Source organism: Felis catus, chromosome B1 (genome assembly GCF_018350175.1).
Source record: "Felis catus isolate Fca126 chromosome B1, F.catus_Fca126_mat1.0, whole genome shotgun sequence".
Taxonomy (NCBI): Eukaryota; Metazoa; Chordata; class Mammalia; order Carnivora; family Felidae; genus Felis; species Felis catus.
In genome coordinates, this window is record NC_058371.1 from 95,697,795 (window position 1) to 95,717,471 (window position 19,677).

Below are 19,677 nucleotides of genomic sequence, written 5' to 3' on the forward strand. Positions count from 1 at the left end.
AAATAAACGTTGGAAAAAAAAAAATTAAAAAAAAAATGATTAAAAAAAGAAACAGACTCTTAAATATGGAGAACAAACTGGTGGTTGAGAGAGGGCAGGTGGGTAGGGAGATGGAGCAAATAGGTAAAGGGGATTAAAAGTACACTTAATGGTGAACACTGAGTAATGTATAGAACTGTTGAATCATTCTATTGTGCACCTGAAGCTAATATAACACCTTATTATTAATTCTACCAAAAACAAAAACAAAAAACCAGCTGTACCTCTTACTAGCTTACCTATTTAAACAGCAGGAAATTTATTAAACAATTGAAAAAAAACAGGTGGGAATGTGTATAGAATCTTTGGAAAATAGTACGGTCAGAACACAGGGCCACTTATTATATGATGATAAAAAAAAAAAAGATTCAATCATGCCTAGAATTGGAGCACTTCCAGGCTCAGAAAGATATTTGGTCTAGAGGTATAAATTTGGGAGTTATCAGCGTATAAATGATATTTAAAACCATGATACTGAATTAAACCATAAAAGGATAGATAGAAATGAAGGATTAAGGACTTAAGTCTTGGGTAATCAATTTTTTTTTTATTTCAGTATAGTTAACATACAGTGTGATATTAGTTTCAGGTGTGCAACATAGTGATTCAGCGATTCCAGATATTACCAGTGCTCATCGCAAGTGCACTTCTTAATCCCTATAGCCTATTTCACCCATCCCTCCACCCATCTCCCCTTTGATGGATAGTGCAATTTTTAAAGAGGTTTAGAAGAAGAGGAAGAAACAGCAATGCAGACTGAAAAGGAGTGATCAGTGAGTTAGGAGGAAAACCCATACTGTGGTGTTCTAAAAGCTGAATAAAGAAAATAAAACAAAGAAAAGAGAGTAATCAGTTATCTCAAGTGCTGCTGACAGATCAAATAAGATAGTTACTCAGAATTGACTCACAGGTTATTAATATGGAGACAATGGATGGTTGAAAGCCTGATTGGAGTTGGTGTAAGAAATAGTATTGGAGATGAGCAAGTGCAGAATTTAGAGTTTTACTCCAGAGAGAAGCAGAGAAATGGGAGTGTGACTGACAACAGAACTAGGATTATAAGAATATTTTTTAATTGGGAGATGAAAATGATTGGATAGATAGAAACATCAAGGAATGAGGTGACAAGGGACATAATTTGAATAATATCAAATAATGGAAAGAAGGGGAAGTCCAAGAGATTTTTTTCCAAGACTTTAATACCTAGACTTGATGACTTATTTTGTATAGGGAGTAAAGGAAAAGGAAAATTGAAAAATAACTCTAAGATTTCTAGGGGTTAGAAGAATGATGGCCCTGGCAGAAATAAATACCAGAGGAAAATAATAAATTTTTAGGATAAAGCCAGGTGAGGTGAGGGAAAATAACAGATTAGGCAAAATTCCAAGTGGAGATGTCCCAGAAGTTTAGCATAAGATGTTTGCTTTCCCACAAAGTGATTATTGGATAGATTTTTAACCATTTATTATGTTACCTTTATTAATAATGGTGTGATCTATAATGACATTGTGATTATTTTTTTGAAGGCTCTACTTGAGGAGAAGCAAAAAGAAGAAAATATAGAGAAAATGAAAGAAACAGTGTCTCGGCTTGTGCAAGATGTTACCCTAAGAACCAGGAAGGAAGTAAGGAGTTTTTAAACTTCAAAATTATTTAAAATTCAAAGTTTACAGAATTTCACAACTTAAAACTAAATATTACCTAAGTTTTTGCCTGATGGACATAACTATCAGCTAATTGCATCAATTGTGCTAAATTTCAAATAAAAATTATCTCAGGAAAGCAGTCCCTACCATTTTAGCTAGTATGGGCCTGGGTGGGAGTAGAAGAATTTGGAGGGAGGGGGGGTGTTAGGCTAGGAATATAGTGAAGATTAACACACCTGAAGTGTAAAATTAAAAGGAAGCCTCAGAAAGAAACTTAGAATGCATAAGAAGTTAAGAGGAAAAAAACCTGTTGGCTTGCAGTATCTTAGAGCAGCTTAAGACTGGAGAAATCTGGTGTGACCTCTTATTTTACTGGTAAAGAAACTGAAGCTTCCAAGAGATTATTGACTCCCTCAAAGTTACATACTAATTAAAGCCAGAACTTACACCTGTACCTTCTCCTGCTGTACTAAGCCCAGCATTATTTTGATCACATAATGCTGGCACTTATACAATTTGTGAATTATGTTGTTATTTTCAAGTCTGTTATCAAGACTAAATCTGATATTTTTGTGTTAATTAATGAGTTGTTTGTTGGTTTGTATTGTAAGGCTTATGGAAGTTGAAATTGTCTGAGCAATGTAGGTTTACGTTCATATAAAGAGACAAGGACGACCTATATCTAGTTGCCTTTTCTCTGGTATGGGTATGGATCAGTTCATAAGTGGGGTGGTAAAGTTTGAAAGTATAACATGAATTGTGGAGGAAGAAACCACAAAAACCCATTTTAAAAATGAAAAAAAAACCATTTTTAAAACCAAAATACTTAGGTTGCTTAGGGTTCCGCCTCTATGAAGTAGCAGAACTAGATGTAAATACAAGTCTGTTGATTCTTGAGCTCTACCCTCAATCACTGTGAATAATTGTTTCCCATTAATTGTGTATTTTTTTATTTTTAGAAACTTTCAAACCCATAAAAAGGTTAAACGTTGTTCAGTGAACACTTATTTACCCTTTAGCCAGATAATTCTTAATGTCTTGCCACACACACTCCATCTGTCTTTATACACATACGCACTCTTTTTGCCAGCCATTTGGACATGGACTGCAGACATCATGACACTTCACTCCTAAATATCTTGGCATTTTTTCTCCCTGAGAAAGGACATTTTACTACACAATCATACTGCTATTACCATACCTTAAAAAAAAAATCAGTATTATTTTTAATCTACACTCATATTTTCCTAAAATATCCTTTACAGCTTTTTTTGGTTTTGGGGTTTTTTGTTTTGTTTTTTAAAGTTTATTTATTTATTATGAGAGCAAGAGAATGCAAACAGGGAAGGGGCAGAGAGAGAGGGGGAGAGAGAGCCCCAAGCAGGCCCCATGCTGTATGTGGAGCCCAATGCAGGCTATGGCTTTTTGTTTTTTTAAATTCAGGATCCAACCCAAATTTATATATCATTGCATTTGACTACTATGTCTCTGTAGTCTCCCTCAATGTAACCCAGTCCTCTGTCTTCCTCTGTGTATGACAAAGAATCCTTTGTAGAATCCAGAATATTCCACATATGGATTCTTGTAATCATTTCTTTTTGATTCGATTCAGATCATTTCTGGCAGAGTGATAATGTGTATCTTCCACTTCATCACATCAGGAAGCTATAATGTCAGGTTGTGCATTAGTTGAAGCTAAGCTTGACAACATGGTTATGGTGGTAAGATCAGAACTCTCCATTTGTAAACTTTATAAATCACTGGGGGAGATACTTGAAAACTGTACAGTTATGCTCTCTACCAAAAGTTATCATCCAGTGGTCTTAGCATCCATTAATAATCTTTGCCTGAAGTAAATGTTACAAGAAGTGATTACAAATGATTATATCATTTTTATACATTTATTAGCTGTCAGTTTTGGATAGACTTTTCTCCTTTTTTAATATCGCTATGGTTCATCGGTCTTCTTTAGTTTTTTGTTATAACCTACTACCATCGGGTTTTTTTTTATTCTCATAATGTCTCTGCAGCTTTTTTGCATAAATGATGTTCCTCTCTCATCTTGTACTTTCCCTACCTCAGACAGGGAGTCAGCCACTTTTCCAGCATGCTTTGGTTATAATTTTGTTATTTGATATTTTTGTCAGAGACACGAATTAGCAAAACTATTGTTTTTTCATTTTTACTATAGTATTTACATTAAAATGATTTCCTGTGTATCCATAAAGTCTGTCTATGAAAATAGTTAACAAAAAGGAATGAAAACTAATACTCTTTTCCTTTAAAATGAGCTCCTATAGGGTAGTTGGATGCACTGTATATTCCTCCACTGGATAAAATAAAGGTGTTAACTCTTTTCTTACCTGTTTTTTCTGTGGGCATTATTATTTCTCTCCTAGATAGACTGAAGTAGACTTGTTTTAAAAAGTCTCATCAGGGGCGCCTGGGTGGCGCAGTCGGTTAAGCGTCCGACTTCAGCCAGGTCACGATCTTGCGGTCCGTGAGTTCGAGCCCCGCATCAGGCTCTGGGCTGATGGCTCGGAGCCTGGAGCCTGTTTCCGATTCTGTGTCTCCCTCTCTCTCTGCCCCTCCCCCGTTCATGCTCTGTCTCTCTCTGTCCCAAAAATAAATAAAAAACGTTGAAAAAAAATTTTTTTAAAGTCTCATCAGTTAAGTAAAGCTAATGTACTTGCTTTTCTCCCAAGCAACTAAGTGGTAGAATTTTCATTCCTATAGAGTCTCGGTATAAGGTTTCTTGCTGGAAAAGTATTTTTTAGAAATCTGTCACTTTATCACAGGCTGAAATTAGGTGATTTCCTAAGATAAAATCTCTATTTGAAGCAGAATCCAAACTAAAACCGGGTTTGTTGATTTTTTTTTTATTACTAATTTACATACCCTTTCTGTAGGAATCCTTGTCCTATTCTTGGGGTTAAGAATATTATATCTTTGGCCATAGTTTGAATTATTTTTTTTAATATGAAATTTATTGTCAAATTGGTTTCCATACAACACCCAGTGCCCATCCCAACAGGTGCTCTCCTCTATACCCATCACCCACTCTCCCCTCTCTCCCACCCCCCATCAACCCTCAGTTTGTTCTCAGTTTTTAAGAGTCTCTTATGTTTTGGCTCCCTCCCTCTCTAACCTCTTTTTTTTTTTTCCTTCCCATCCCCATGGTCTTCTGTTAAGTTTCTCAGGATCCACATAAGAGTGAAACCATATGGTATCTGTCTTTCTCTCTATGACTTATTTCACTTAGCATAACACTCTCCAGTTCCATCCATGTTGCTACAAAAAGCGATATTTCATTCTTTGTCATTGCCACGTAGTATTCCATTGTGTATATAAACCACAATTTCTTTATCCATTCATCAGTTGGTGGACATTTAGGCTCTTTCCATAATTTGGCTATTGTTGAAAGTGCTGCTATAAACATTGGGGTACAAGTGCCCCATGCATCAGCACTCCTGTATCCCTTGGGTAAATTCCTAGCAGTGCTATTGCTGGGTCATTGGGTAGATCTATTTTTAATTTTTTGAGGAACCTCTACACTGTTTTCCAGAGTGGCTGCACCAGTTCGCATTCCCACCAACAGTGCAAGAGGGTTCCTGTTTCTCCACATCCTCACCAGCATCTATACTCTCCTGATTGGTTTATTTTAGCCACTGTGACTGGCGTGAGGTGATATCTGAGTGTGGTTTTGATTTGTATTTCCCTGATGAGGAGTGACGTTGAGCATCTTCTCATGTGCCTGTTGGCCATCTGGATGTCTTCTTTAGAGAGGTGTCTATTCATGTTTTCTACCCATTTCTTCACTGGATTATTTGTTTTTCGGGTGTGGAGTTTGGTGAGCTCTTTATAGATTTTGGATACTAGCCCTTTGTCCGATATGTCATTTGCAAATATCTTTTCCCATTCCATTGGTTGCCTTTTAGTTTTGTTGATTATTTCCTTTGCTGTGCAGAAGCTTTTTATTTTGATGAGGTCCCAGTAGTTCATTTTTGCTTCTAATTCCCTTGCCTTTGGAGATGTGTCAAGTAAGAAATTGCTGCAGCTGAGGTCAGAGAGGTTTTTTCCTGCTTTCTCCTCTAGGGTTTTGATGGTTTCCTGTCTCACATTCAGGTCCTTTATCCATTTTGAGTTTATTTTTGTGAATGGTGTAAGAAAGTGGTCTGGTTTCATTCTTCTGGATGTTGCCGTCCAGTTCTCCCAGCACCATTTATTAAAGAGAATGTCTTTTTTCCATTGGATATTCTTTCCTGTGTTGTCAAAGATTAGTTGGCCATACTTTTGTGGGTCTAATTCTGGGGTTTCTATTCTATTCCATTGGTCTATGTGTCTGTTTTTGTGCCAATACCATGCTGTCTTGATGATTACAGCTTTGTGGTAGAGACTAAAAGTCTCGGATTGTGATGCCTCCTGCTTTGGTCTTCTTCTTCAAAATTACTTTGGCTGTTTGGGGTCTTTTGTGGTTCTGTACAAATTTTAGGATTGCTTGTTCTAGCTTCAAGAAGAATGCTGGTGCAATTTTGATTGGGATTGCACTGAATGTGTAGATAGCTTTGGGTAGTATTGACATTTTAACATATTTATTCTTCCAATCCATGAGCACGGAATGTTTTTCCATTTCTTTATATCTTCTTCAGTTTCCTTCATAAGCTTTCTACAGTTTTCAGCATACAGATCTTTTACATCGTTGGTTAGGTTTATTCCTAGGTATTTTATGCTTCTTGGTGCAATTGTGGATGGGATCAGTTTCTTGATTTGTCTTTCTGTTGCTTCATTATTAGTGTATAAGAATGCAACTGATTTCTGTACATTGATTTTGTATCCTGCGACTTTGCTGAATTCATGTATCAGTTCTAGAAGACTTTCGGTGGAGTCTATCGGATTTTCCATGTATAGTATCATGTCATCTGCAAAAAGTGAAAGCTTGACTTCATCTTCTCCAGTTTTGATGCCTTTGATTTCCTTTTGTTGTCTGATTGCTGATGCTAGCACTTCCAATACAATGTTAAACAACAGCGGTGAGAGAGGACATCCCAGTCATGTTCCTGATCTCAGGGAAAAAGTTCTCAGTTTTTCCCCATTGAGGATGATATTAGCTGTGGGCTTTTCATAAATGGCTTTTATGATCTTTAAGTATGTTCCTTCTATCCCGACTTTCTCGAGGGTTTTTATTAAGAAAGGATGCTGAATTTTGTCAAATGCTTTTTCTGCATCGATTGACAGGATCATATGGTTCTTTTCTTTTATTAATGTGATGTATCACATTGATTGATTTGTGAATGTTGAACCAGCCCTGCAGCCCAGGAATGAATCCCACTTGATCATGGTGTATAATTCTTTTTATATGCTGTTGAATTCGATTTGCTAGTATCTTATTGAGAATTTTTGCATCTATATTCATCAGGGATATTGGCCTATAGTTCTCTTTTTTTGCTGGGTCTCTGTCTGGTTTGGGAATCAAAGTAATGCTGGCTTCATAGAATGAGTCTGGAAGTTTTCCTTCCCTTTCTATTTTTTGGAATAGCTTGAGAAGGATAGGTATTATCTCTGCTTTAAATGTCTGGTAGAATTCCCCTGGGAGGCCATCTGGTCCTGGACTCTTATTTGTTGGGAGATTTTTGATAACTTATTCAATTTCTTCGCTGGTTATGGGTCTGTTCAAGTTTTCTATTTCTTCCTGTTTGAGTTTTGGAAGTGTGTGGGTACTTAGGACTTTGTCCATTTCTTCCAGGTTGTCCAGTTTGTTGGCATATAATTTTTCACAGTATTCCTTGATAATTGCTTGTATTTCTGAGGGATTGGTTGTAATAATTCCATTTTCATTCATGATTTTATCTATTTGGGTCATCTCCCTTTTCTTTCTGAGAAGCGTGGCTGAGGTTTATCGATTTTGTTTATTTTTTCAAAACACCAACTCTTGGTTTCATTGATCTGCTCTACAGGTTTTTTAGATTCTATATTGTTTATTTCTGCTCTGATCTTTATTATTTCTCTTCTTCTGCTGGGTTTGGGGTGACTTTGCTGTTCTGCTTCTATTTCCTTTAGGTGTGCTGTTAAGTTCTGTATTTGGGATTTTTCTTGTTTCTTGAGATAGGCCTGGATTGCAATGTATTTTCCTCTCAGGACTGCCTTCGCTGCATCCCAAAGCATTTGGATTGTTGTATTTTCATTTTTGTTTGTTTCCATATATTTTTAAATTTCTTCTCTAATTGCCTGGTTGAGCCATTCATTCTTTAGTAGGGTGTTCTTTAACCTCCATGCTTTTGGAGGTTTTTCAGACTTTTTCCTGTGGTTGATTTCAAGCTTCACAGCACTGTGGTCTGAAAGTATGCATAGTATGATCTCAATTCTTGTATACTTATGAAGGGCTTTTTTGTGACCCAGTATGTGATCTATCTTGGAGAAGGTTCCATGTGCACTCAAGAAGAAAGTATATTCTGTTGCTTTGGGATACAGAGTTCTAAATATATCTGTCAAGTCCATCTGATCCAATGTATCATTCAGGGCCCTTGTTTCTTTATTGATCCTGTGTCTAGATGATCTATCCATTGTTGTAAGTGGAGTATTAAAGTCCCCTGCAATTATCACATTCTTATCTAAGGTTGCTTGTGTTTGTGAGTAATTGTTTTTGTATATTTGGGAGCTCCCGTATTTGGCGCATAGACATTTATAATTGTTAGCTCTTCCTGATGGATAGACCTGTAATTATTATATAATGCCCTTCTTCATCTCTTGTTACAGCCTTTAATTTAAAGTCTAGTTTGTCTGATATAAGTATGGCTACTCCAGCTTTCTTTTGATTTCCAGTGGCACGATAAATAGTTCTCCATCCCCTCACTTTCAATCTGAAGGTGTCCTCAGGTCTAAAATGAGTCTCTCATAGACAGCAAGTAGATGGGTCTTGTTTTTTATCCATTCTGATACCCTATGTCTTTTGGTTGGCGCATTTAGTCCATTTATATTCAGTGTTATTATAGAAAGATATGGGTTTAGAGTCATTGTGATGTCTGTAAGTTTCATGCTTGTAGTGATGTCTCTGGTACTTTGTGGTCCTTGCAACATTTCACTCACAGAGTCCCCCTTTGGATCTCCTGTAGGGTTGGTTTAGTGGTGATGAATTCCTTCAGTTTTTGTTTGGGAAGACCTTTATCTCTCCTATTCTAAATGACAGACTTTCTGGATAAAGAATTCTCAGCTGCATATTTTTTCTGTTCATCATATTGAAGATTTCCTGCCATTCCTTTCTGGCCTGCCAAGTTTCAGTAGATAGATCCATCACTAGTCTTATCGGTCTCCCTTTATATGTTAGAACGTGTTTATCCCTAGCTGCTTTCAGAATTTTCTCTTTGTTGTATTTTGCCAGTTTGACTGTGATATGTCATGCAGAAGATTGATTCAAGTTATGTCTGAAGGGAGTTCTCTGTGCCTCTTGGATTTCAATGCCTTTACCTTCCCCAGATCAGGGAAGTTCTCATCTATGATTTTTTCAAGTACACCTTCAGCCCCTCTCTCTCTCTCTTCCTCTTCTGGAATTCCTATTATATGGATATTGTTCCGTTTCATTGCATCACTTCATTCTCTAATTCTCCCCTCATACTCCTGGATTTTTATCTCTTTTTCTCAGCTTCCTCTTTTTCCATAATTTAATCTAATTCACCTATTCTCTCCTCTGCCTCTTCAATCCAAGGTGTGGTTGCCTCCATTTTATTTTGCACCTCATTTATAGTATTTTTTAGGTCCTCCTGACTCTTTCTTAGTCCCTCGATCTCTCTGCTTGCTACAGAGATTCTCTGCTGTCCTCTATACTTTTTTCAAGCCCAGGGATTAATTTTATGACTATTATTTTAAATTCATGTTCCATCTCCTCTTTTGAGGAGAATTCTTCCGTTTTGTCATTTGGATAGTCCCTGGAGTGGCAGGGAACTGCAGGGCACTTCCCCTGTGCTGTCTGGAGTAACTTGTGTTGGTGGGTGGGGCCTCAGGCAGTCCCTATGTCTTCCCCCAGCCCCCCGCTGGGGCCACAGTCAGACTGGTGTGTACCTTCTCTTCCCCTCTCCCAGGGGCAGGACTCACTGTGGAGTGGTGTGGCCCCTGTCTGGGCTACTTGCACACTGCCAGGCTTGTGGTGCTGCTTCTATGGGATTTGGCATATTAGCCAGGGTGGATCCGCAAGGTGCACAGGGGCAGGAGGGGTAGGCTTACCTCGCTTTGCTGTCGGTGGTCCCCTGCAGGAGGGGCCCTGCAGCACCTGGAGGGAGGCAGGGAGACCCGTTGGAGAGATGGATCCACAGAAGCACAGAGTTGGGTGTTTGCACGGTGCAAGCAAGTTCGGTGACAGAAACTGGTTCCCTTTGGGGTTTCAGCTGGGGGATGGGTGAGGGAGATGGCCCTGGCCAGCACCTGTGTTCCCTGCGAGCTGAGCTCTGTCTTCCGGGGCTCAACACCTCTCCCTCCTGGTGTCCTCTCACCCTCCCGCTTTCCGAGCAGAGCTGTTGACTTATAACATTCCAGATGTTAAGTCCTGCTGGCTGTCAGAACTCGGGCAGTCCGGCCCCTCCGCTTTTACAAGCCGGACTTGGGGGCTCTGCCTTGCTGGGCGGACTGCCCCTCTGCCACCCGGCTCCCTCCCACCAGTCCCTGTAGCTCACACTGCCTCTCCGCCCTTCCTACCCTCTTCCATGAGCTTCTTGTCTACACTTAGCTCTGGAGAGTCCGTTTTGCTAGTCTTCTGGCAGTTTTCTGGGTTATTTAGGGAGATTTGGGTGGAATCTAAGTGATCAGCAGGACACGGTGAGCCCAGTGTCCTCCTCCGCCATCTTCTCCCAACCAAAAAATCATAGTTTGAAATATTTTTGATGGCATATCTTCAAAATATTTAATAAATTTTGTGACTTTCAGTGATAAAAATGTTTTCTCAAAGTACTCATCATCTGAAAAGTCCTCTAATTTTTTTCCTAATCCTAAAATAAATTCGCATTGATTTTAAAGTTGATAGAAGTTGTCTTTTGCACAAGTCCTTAAATAATCTTAGTATAATTTTTCAAAGATATTATGATCTCTATATTCAATTTAAACCTTTTTACAAACATGAATATTCAACTGCTTCTCTACCTAGTAGTCCCACTAGGCATCTGAAGCCTGACGTTTCTAAAACAAACTCCCTTTCTTACTCCCTGATCTTCCCTTCCTTGTGGATTCCATTTGATTTCCTAGCATCCAGCCTTTCTGTAGTATTCCAACTATTCACTCAAGAAGTAATTATTGAGAAATAGCTATTGAGGGGTGTGTGGGTGGCTCAGTCAGTTCAGTGCCAGCCTCTTGATTTCAGCTCAGGTCATGATCCCAGGGTCGTGAGATCCATCCTCATATCAGGATCTGTGCTATGCGTGGGGCTTGCTTAAGATTCTCTCTCTTTCTCCTTCCCCTTCCCCCGCTCACACGCTATCTCTCTCTAAAAAATAAAAAAATAAAAATAAAATAATTTAAAAGAAGTAATTATTGAGCACTAACTGTGTGCCAATCACTTTGCTGGGTCCCTGCTTTCTCCAAGTCCCACACTATTGCCAAGTTGATTTTTTAAAGTAAACTTTATTGTTACTATTATTAAAAAGTAATACATGTTCATTATGAAAAGAAATGTAAGAGAAAGAAATGTAAAAGAAAATTAAAATCATAATTCCAGTACCCAGAGATAAGCACTATTTTTAGCATTGTCCTTTGAATTTTCATTTAATTGTAAATTATCAAAGAAATGTTGTAACCATCTGTGAAACAAAAAATTCTGGAGACCTATACATGAATCTTTGAATAATGTTAAGCCTGGAAGATATTATAATGAGGAATCTTTCACTTTCTACATATTGTAATTCTGCAGGTGTGGAATTTCAAGAGTAGGTATTTTTGTAAACAAACTATAATAAGATTTTATACAACATGTAATATATATTTCCTTATACTTTTAAAACATTTTTAATATTTTTGATTGAAAATTTTCACCTGTATTGGTAATTGTCCCATTATTATAATTTAATATGTCCTCCAAATATGTAGAATTAATTTGTTGAATTGGGGATAACTTACATCCAATGACTTAAGTGGTATCTTTTTTTTAACTAAAGTAAATATAATGAATAAATTATCACATATTTATGTTCTGGCTATAAAACTGAACAAAATATGACAATAGCTTATTTCTTTAAAACGCAGAAAAAGCTATTGCTCAGATCTCTCTCAAGTAAAACTTAATTTGTGAAAAAAAATTATTTGATACTGGTTTTGATTTTGATTTTCTGTTTATTTTAAGTCATGGCTTAAAGTTGGTGATCAAAATTATATTCATCCTGTTAGGCAGTATTTGTACTATCATTGTCCTTTTCTATTTCTGTCTCTTGTTAATTTGTCTTACTGTTTATAGATATCCTGACTATCCATAAACTATAAAAGAAAATGTTTACATAAAGAAAGTGAGGTTGGGTAAGAGGGGATTTTAGTTCCCTTACAGACTTCTGAACCCCAACCACATTAAACTTCCTCCAGAAACATGTTATTTGCTCATATAGCAGGTTTTACCTTATATTTTATCAGATATCAACCTCAGAAAATTTTCTATGACCTCTGTAGCATATAATTTTATTGATGATACACCATCAGTCTCAGTAGTTATACACAGTCTTTTTTAAAGTATGAATACTTTAATTTGCTGAAGTCATCAACATTATTGTAAAAATGTTTTAAATATATATACGACTATGGTCATAAACCCTCATGCTAGCTGCATTCATTTCTAGATACTAAAAAGAACACTTTTAAAAAATTGTGAGAGAGAGAGACAAGCAGACATGACTGGCCTTATAGAAACCAAAACTTGTATATTCTAAAAACCTTCATGACTTAATTTCTCTGTGCCTTGATCTTCCTCATCTATGATGAAGATACTGACTACTTAAGCAGATTGTTGGTGAGAATCAGATAATAACACACTGCTCTAAGTAGTCATTAACACATCAAACCTCTGTAAATAGTAACTATGATTATCACTGGCCCATAAATAGGATGAATTGATCCTTTATACAATTATTCATAGGCAAAGTTTACATCAAAATCTAAAATAGAACTAAAATGGACCCACATATGTTTGTCAGGTCTTCAGAAAAATAACTTCTATTAATTAACCAAATAAAATATATGTCAATTTTATAAGTGTTCTAAAGAAGGTTTACATCATGTTTTAGAAATAATCTATTTTATAAGATCTAGAATATTTCCAAAAATCTTTGTTGATCATATGTTTACTGATGATAGCATCAGTATCAATATTCCTCACGACCTTTTTTTTTAATTTAAATCCAAATTATTACACATAGTGTATATTACACATAGTGTAATAGTGTATATTACACATAGTGTAATAATTTCAGGAATAGAATTTAGTGACTCATCACCTACATATAATAATACGAGACCCAGTGTTCATCCCAGTAAGTGACCGTCTTAATGCCCATTGCTCATTTAGCCCATCCCCCTACCCAACTATCCACCAGCAAACCTGTTTGTTTTCTGTACTTAAGAGTTTCTTATGGTTTGCCTCCCTCTCCGTTTTTATCTTATTTTTGTTTCCCTTCTTCTATGTTCTTCTGTTTTGTTTCTTAAATTCCACATATGAGTGAAATTGTATCCTATTTATCTTTCTCTGGCTGACTTACATCGCTTAGCATAATACACTCTAGTTCCATCTACCTTGTTGCAGATGGTAAGATTGCATTCTTTTTGATTGGTGAGAAATAGTCCATTGAATTATATGCTGCATCTTTTTTATCCATACATCAGTGGATAGACATTTAGGTTCTTTCCATTCTTTGGCTATTGTTGATAGAGCTGCTATAAAAAAAGGGACTGCGTGTGCCCCTTTGAATCAGCATTTTTGTATCCTTCAGATAAATATGTAGTAGTGCCGTTGCTGGGTCGTAGGGTAGTTCTATTTTTAATTTTTTGAGGAACCTCCATTCTGTTTTCCAGAGGGAATGCACCAGTTTGCATTCCCACGAGCAGTGCAAAAGGATTCCTCTTTCTCCACATCCTTGCCAACATCTGTTGTGGCCTGAGTTGTTAATTTTAGCCATTCTGATAAGTGTGAGGTGGTATCTCATTTTGGTTTTGATTTGTGTTTTCCTGCTAATGAGTGATGTTGAGCATCTTTTCATGTGTCTGTTAGCCATTTGGATCTCTCTTATGGAAAAGTATCTATTCATGTCTTTTGCCCATTTCTTCACTGGATTATTAGTTTTTTGGATGTTGAATTTGATATAAGTTATTTATAGATTTTGGATACTAACCCTTTATCTGATATGTTGTTTCAAATATCTTCTCCCATTTCGCCGGTTGCCTTTTAGTTTTGCTGATTGTTTCCTTCGCTGTGCAGAAGGTTTTTATTTGGATAAAGTCCCAATAGTTCATTTTTCCTTTAGTTTCCCCTGCCTCTGGAGACCCGTGAGAAGTTGCTACAGCTGAGGTCAAAGAGGTTGTTACCTGTTTTCTCCTCTAGGATTTTGATGGCTTCCTGTCTTATGTTTAATTCTTTCATCCAATTTGAGGTTATTTTGTGTATGGTGTAAGAAAGTGGTCCAGATTCATTGTTCTGCATTTGGCTGTCCAGTTTTCCCAACACTGTGTTCAGAAGAGATGGTCTATTTTCCATGGATATTCTTTCCTGCTTTGTCAAAGACTGGTTGCCCATACGTTTGTGGGTCCATTTCTGGGTTCTGGGTTCTGTTCCATTGATCTATGTGTCTGTTTTTGTGCCAGTACCATACTGTCTTGATGATTATAACTTTGTAATACAGCTTAAAGTCTGGAAATGTGATGCCTCCAGCTTTGGTTTCCTTTTTCAAAATTACTTTGGCTATTCAGGGTCTTTTCTGGTACCATACAAATTTTAGACTGTTCCAGCTCTGTGAAGAATGCTGGTGTTACTTTGATAGGGGTTGTATTGAATGTGTAGATTGCTTTGGGTAGTATCGACATTTTAACAATATTTGTTCTTCCAATCCACGAGCATGGAATGTTTTTCCACTGTTCTGTGTCTTCTTCCATTTCTTTCATAACCTTTCTATAGTTTTCAGTGTATAGATTTTTCACCTCTTTGATTAAGTTTATTCCTAGATATTTATGGTTTTTCGTGCAATTGTAAATGGGATCAATTCCCTGTTATCTCTTTCTGTTGCTTCATTATTGGTGTATAGAAATGTGATTCCTGTACATTGAATTTATATTATGCTACTTTGCTGAATTCCTGGATCAGTTCTAGCAGTTTTTTGATGGAGTCTTTCAGGTTTTCCACATAAAATATCACGTCATCTGCGAAGAGTGAAAGTGTGACTTCCTCCTTGCTGATCTAGATGCCTTTTATTTCTTTTTTTTTGTCTGATTGCCAAGGCTCAGACTTCCAACACTATTTTGAATAACAGTGTAGTTGTAGTGAGAGATTGGGCCTCCTTGTCGCGTTCCTGACCTTAGAGGGAAAGCTGTCAGTTTTTCTCTATTGAGGATGATATTAGCAGTCAGTCTTTTGTATCTGGTCTTTATGATCTTGAGGTATGTTCCTTCTATCCCTACTTTCTTAACAGCTATCAAGAAAGGATACTGTATGTTGTCAAATTCTTTCTCTGCATCTATTGAGAGGATCATGTGGTTCTTACCCTTTTTTTAATTTATGTGATGTATCACATTAATTGATTTGTGGATATTGAACCAGCTCTGGATCACAGGAATAAATCCCACTTGATTGTGGTGAAGAAATCTTTTAATGTATTGTTGGATCCGGTTTGCTAGTATCTTGTTGAGAATTTTTGCATCCATGTTCATCAAAGGAATTGGTATGTAGTTCTCCTTTTTAGTAGGGGGGTCTTTGTCTGGTTTTGGATTCAAGGTAATGCTGGCCTTGTAGAATGAGTTTGAAAGTTTTCTTTCCATTTCTATTTTTTGGAACAGGTTTAAAGGATAGGTGTTAACTTTTCTTTAAATGTTTGGTAGAATTCCCCTGGAAAGCCTTCCAGCCCTGGACTCTTGTTTTTGGGGAGATTTTTGATTACTGATTTAATTTCTTTACTGGTTGTGGGTCTATTCAAAATTTCCATTTCTTCCAGATTGACCAGTTTGTTGGCATATAATTGCTCATAATATTCTCTTATTATAGTTTGTATTTCTCTGGTGTGATGATCTCTCCTCTTTCATTCTCCTTATTCATTCTCCTCTCCTTTTTCATTTTGATCCATCTGGCTAGGAGTTTATCAATTTTCTTAATTCTTTCAAACAACCAACTCCTGGTTCTGTTGATCTGTTGTTTCTTTGATTCAATCTATATCATTGATTTCTGCTCTAATCTTTATTATTTCCCTTCTTTTGCTGGTTTTGGGCTTTATTTGTTCTTTTTCCAGCTCTTTAAGGTGTAAAGTTAAGTTGTGTATTTGAGACCTTTCTTCCTTCTTTAGGAGAGCCTGGATTGCTATGTACTTCCCTCTTATGACCACCTTTGCTGAATACCAGAGGTTTTGGGCTGTCATGTTTTCATTTTCATTGGCTTCTGTGTACTTCTTAATTTCCTCTTTTATTTCTTGGTTAACCCATTCATTCTGTAGTAAGATGTTCTTTAATCTGCAAGTGTTCATGGTTATTGCAGATTTCTTCTTGTGGTTGATTTCGAGTTTCATAGCAAACTCGTGGTCTGAAAATATGAAAGGTATGATCCTGATCTTTTTGTACTTGTTGAGGGCTGATTTGTGTTCCAGTATGTGATCTAGTCTGGAGAATGTTCCATGTGCACTCAAGAAGAATGTGTATTCTGCTGCTTTAGGATGAAATGCCCTAAATGTATCTGTTAAACCATCCGGTCCAGTGTGTCATTCAAAGCCATTGTTTCCTTGTTGATTTTCTGCATATTTGGGTGCTTTCACATTTGGAGCATAAATGTTTACAATTGCTAGATATTCTTGATGGATAGACCCCTTAATTATGATATAATGCCCTCCTTCATCTCTTGATACAGGCTTTATTTTAAAGTCTAGATTGTCTGATACAAGTATGGCTACTCCAGCTTTCATTTGACAACCAGTAGCATGATAGATTGTTCTCCATCCCCTTAATTTCTATCTGTAGGTGTCTTTAGGTCTAAAATGAGTCTCTTGTAAGCAGCATATAAATGTGTCTTGTTTTCTTATCCATTATGATACCCTATGTCTTTTGATGGGAGCATTTAGTCCATTGACATTTAGAGTGAGTACTGAAACATATGAATTTAGTGCCCTTGTGTTCCCTATAGAGTTGTTTCTGGTAATGTTCCCTCGTGCTTCTAGTCTTTGTTACTTTGATCTTTGTTTTGTTTTGTTTTGTTTTCTCTTTTGTCCACTCAGAGTCCCTCTTAAAATTTCTTGCAGGGATGCTTTAGTGGTCACGTACTCCTTTAGTTTTTGTTTGTCTTGGAAACTCTTTATCTCTCCTTTTATTTTGAATGACAGCCTTTCTGGATAAAGATTTCTTGGCTGCATAATTTTCCAATTCAGCACATTGAATATATCACTCCTTTTTGGCCTGCAAAATTTCTTGTATATAGGTTTATTGCAACCCTGACCTATCTTCCCTTATAGGTTAAGGACAAACTCAAGTTATGCAGATTGTTGCATTAATCATCCGAACAATTTCCTAGGCGTTCAAAATAGTTTGGTGCTGTTCTAGCTGTGTTTCAAGGACAAGACAAGCTCAGGATCTCCATGATGCTCTGCCATCTTAATTCCTCCTTCCTTCATGGTCTTTTTAAAAAGTATGAGTAGTTATTAATTAGAAAAATATACTGTCATAGGAGTCATCTTGATGAGATGTAACTAATTCTTCAAAATATTTTGTACACATAAGTCATACTGTTTCTGAAGTATTTTAAATGTTAATTGAAATAAGAGTTTTTCTCACAAAGTAATTTACTTTATACTGAAATATATGCAATATGAAAATATTTTTCTTCTTATAAAACAAAAGTGCCTTAAAAGTTACTAGTTACATTTTTAGTGTGTAATTCAGTTTTTCTCTTGACTTGCTCTATGGCACCAGTTCTTAAAGTGTTGTTCAGAGAGTCTGGAAGGTCACACCTACTTTCATAATTATAGTTTACTGTTTTCTTTTTTCATACTCGTTCTCTGATGAGTGTACAGTGGTGTTTTCCAGAGGCTGATGGTAAGCAACACAACAGGTTGAACACAGAAGTAGATAATGTGAATCTGGCTGTCCCCTATCCAAACATTAAGGAAATGTAAAACAATAACATTTTTCTAGAATTTTTTTTATTTTGGAAAATGAACTTATTTTTCATAAAATGTTATTTATGTTAACCTATAATGACTTAATATCTATAAGGGGATTAATAAGTAAATATTTTGAAATGTTGCCAGTTTTCACTTCAAATATGGTAAGTTTTCATAGAAATTCACTCTCCTTCCACTGTTGTGATAAATTCTTGACCCTTTAGGGGCACCTAGGTGGCTCAGTCAGTTAAGTGTCTGACTTTAGCTCAGGTCATGATCTCGCAGCTCCCCATCGGGCTCTCTGCTGACAGCCTAGAGCCTGGAGCCTGCTTCAGATTCTGTCTCCCTCTTTCTCTGCCCCTCCCCCAGCCACACTCTGTCTCTCTCTCTCTCTCTCTCAAAAATAAACATTAAAATTTTTTTAAAATACTTTTTGACTCTTTAATACTCAGGTGGTTATTTATTTTTTATGCCATAAAAGTTTTATTTTTTTCTCAAAATTATCCTAAATATTTTTATTGGGTATTAATCAATTTTTGTGAATCTAAACAATTTATGAATGTCTTAATTACAGGTTGCAAGCACAAGAAAACAGTATAATGTACAGATTTCTCGACTAACAGAAGAACTTTCAGCCCTTCAAATGGTAGGTTAGAAGACTATATTCTTCTGAATATTGTCTATTTTATTTTTCTTATTTTTTTAATGTTTATTTACTCACCTTGAAAGTGAGGGTGAGAGAGAGAGCAGGGGAGGGGCAGAGAGAGAGAGGTAGAGAGAACATCCCAAGCATGCTCCATGCTGTCAGCACAAAGCGTGATATGGGGCTTCATCTCACGAACCATGAGATCGTGGTCTGAGCCAAAACCAAGAGTTGGAAGCTTAACCAACTGAGCCACCCAGGCGACCCTGAATATTGCTTATTTTAAAGCCAAGATACATTTTAATGTGTCTTGTAATGCACATTCTTGTTCATTCAGAAGATACTAAGCCAGGAACTATGCTAGATTCTAGGAAAAGATTAAAAATCAAGATAAACATGTTAACTGTAATCTTGGAGCCTGTGGTCTAGGAGGACAGATGGGTGGCATTTATCACATTTTACTATTACTTTTTTTTTTGACAATGCCCAGCATGCTATGAAGCACCCATCTGCAGCTGCTAACACATGCTAGTTTCATCTGGGAGATTAAGTAGAAAGTAAGAGAAAGTATATATATCAGTGGGATAGAAGAAAGACAAGCTTCCCAAAAGAGATAGAGTACTGAAGGATAAATAGGCAAAGAGGAGAAAGGAAAAAAAATACTTGTTTCAATAGAGGTGAGATTAAATATGTAAATTTAACATTAAGATATGATGAAATGGAATTTAATAACCTTGCTTATAGGGGAATGAAAGTACAAGAATTTTTAGAGATTGGGAAGATATTTTCCACTTCACAAACTCTAATCCTTTCTGAATCTCTGCCTCACTTTTAATGCTGCCTACAAAACTTAGCAACAACTTATGTCTTGTAATAAATATGTTACATTATGTTAGTTCTCTTTCCATCTCCCATCTCCTTCCCTCACTCTCCTTTTCTCTTACTTTATACAAATCTTATCTTTCCAATTATATTATAAACACCTTGAAGGAGAAAAGTCTTATGCCTTCTTTTATCTTCATTGCCTAGCACAGTGTTTTCACAGTATGTA

The 19,677-nt window shown here is 36.6% G+C and overlaps 1 protein-coding gene across 6 annotated transcripts in view; it reads left to right on the forward strand.

Moving 5' to 3' along the window:
• SCLT1 (sodium channel and clathrin linker 1) overlaps positions 1 to 19,677 on the forward strand; it is a 226,360-nt gene that overhangs the window by 132,052 nt on the left and 74,631 nt on the right. For all 6 annotated transcript variants that reach the window (XM_006930868.4, XM_045055874.1, XM_045055873.1 and 3 more), the window contains 2 exons: positions 1,566 to 1,664; positions 18,558 to 18,629. In XM_006930868.4, the coding sequence (XP_006930930.2) occupies positions 1,566 to 1,664; positions 18,558 to 18,629 (171 nt within the window). The remainder of the gene's footprint in view (positions 1 to 1,565; positions 1,665 to 18,557; positions 18,630 to 19,677) is intronic.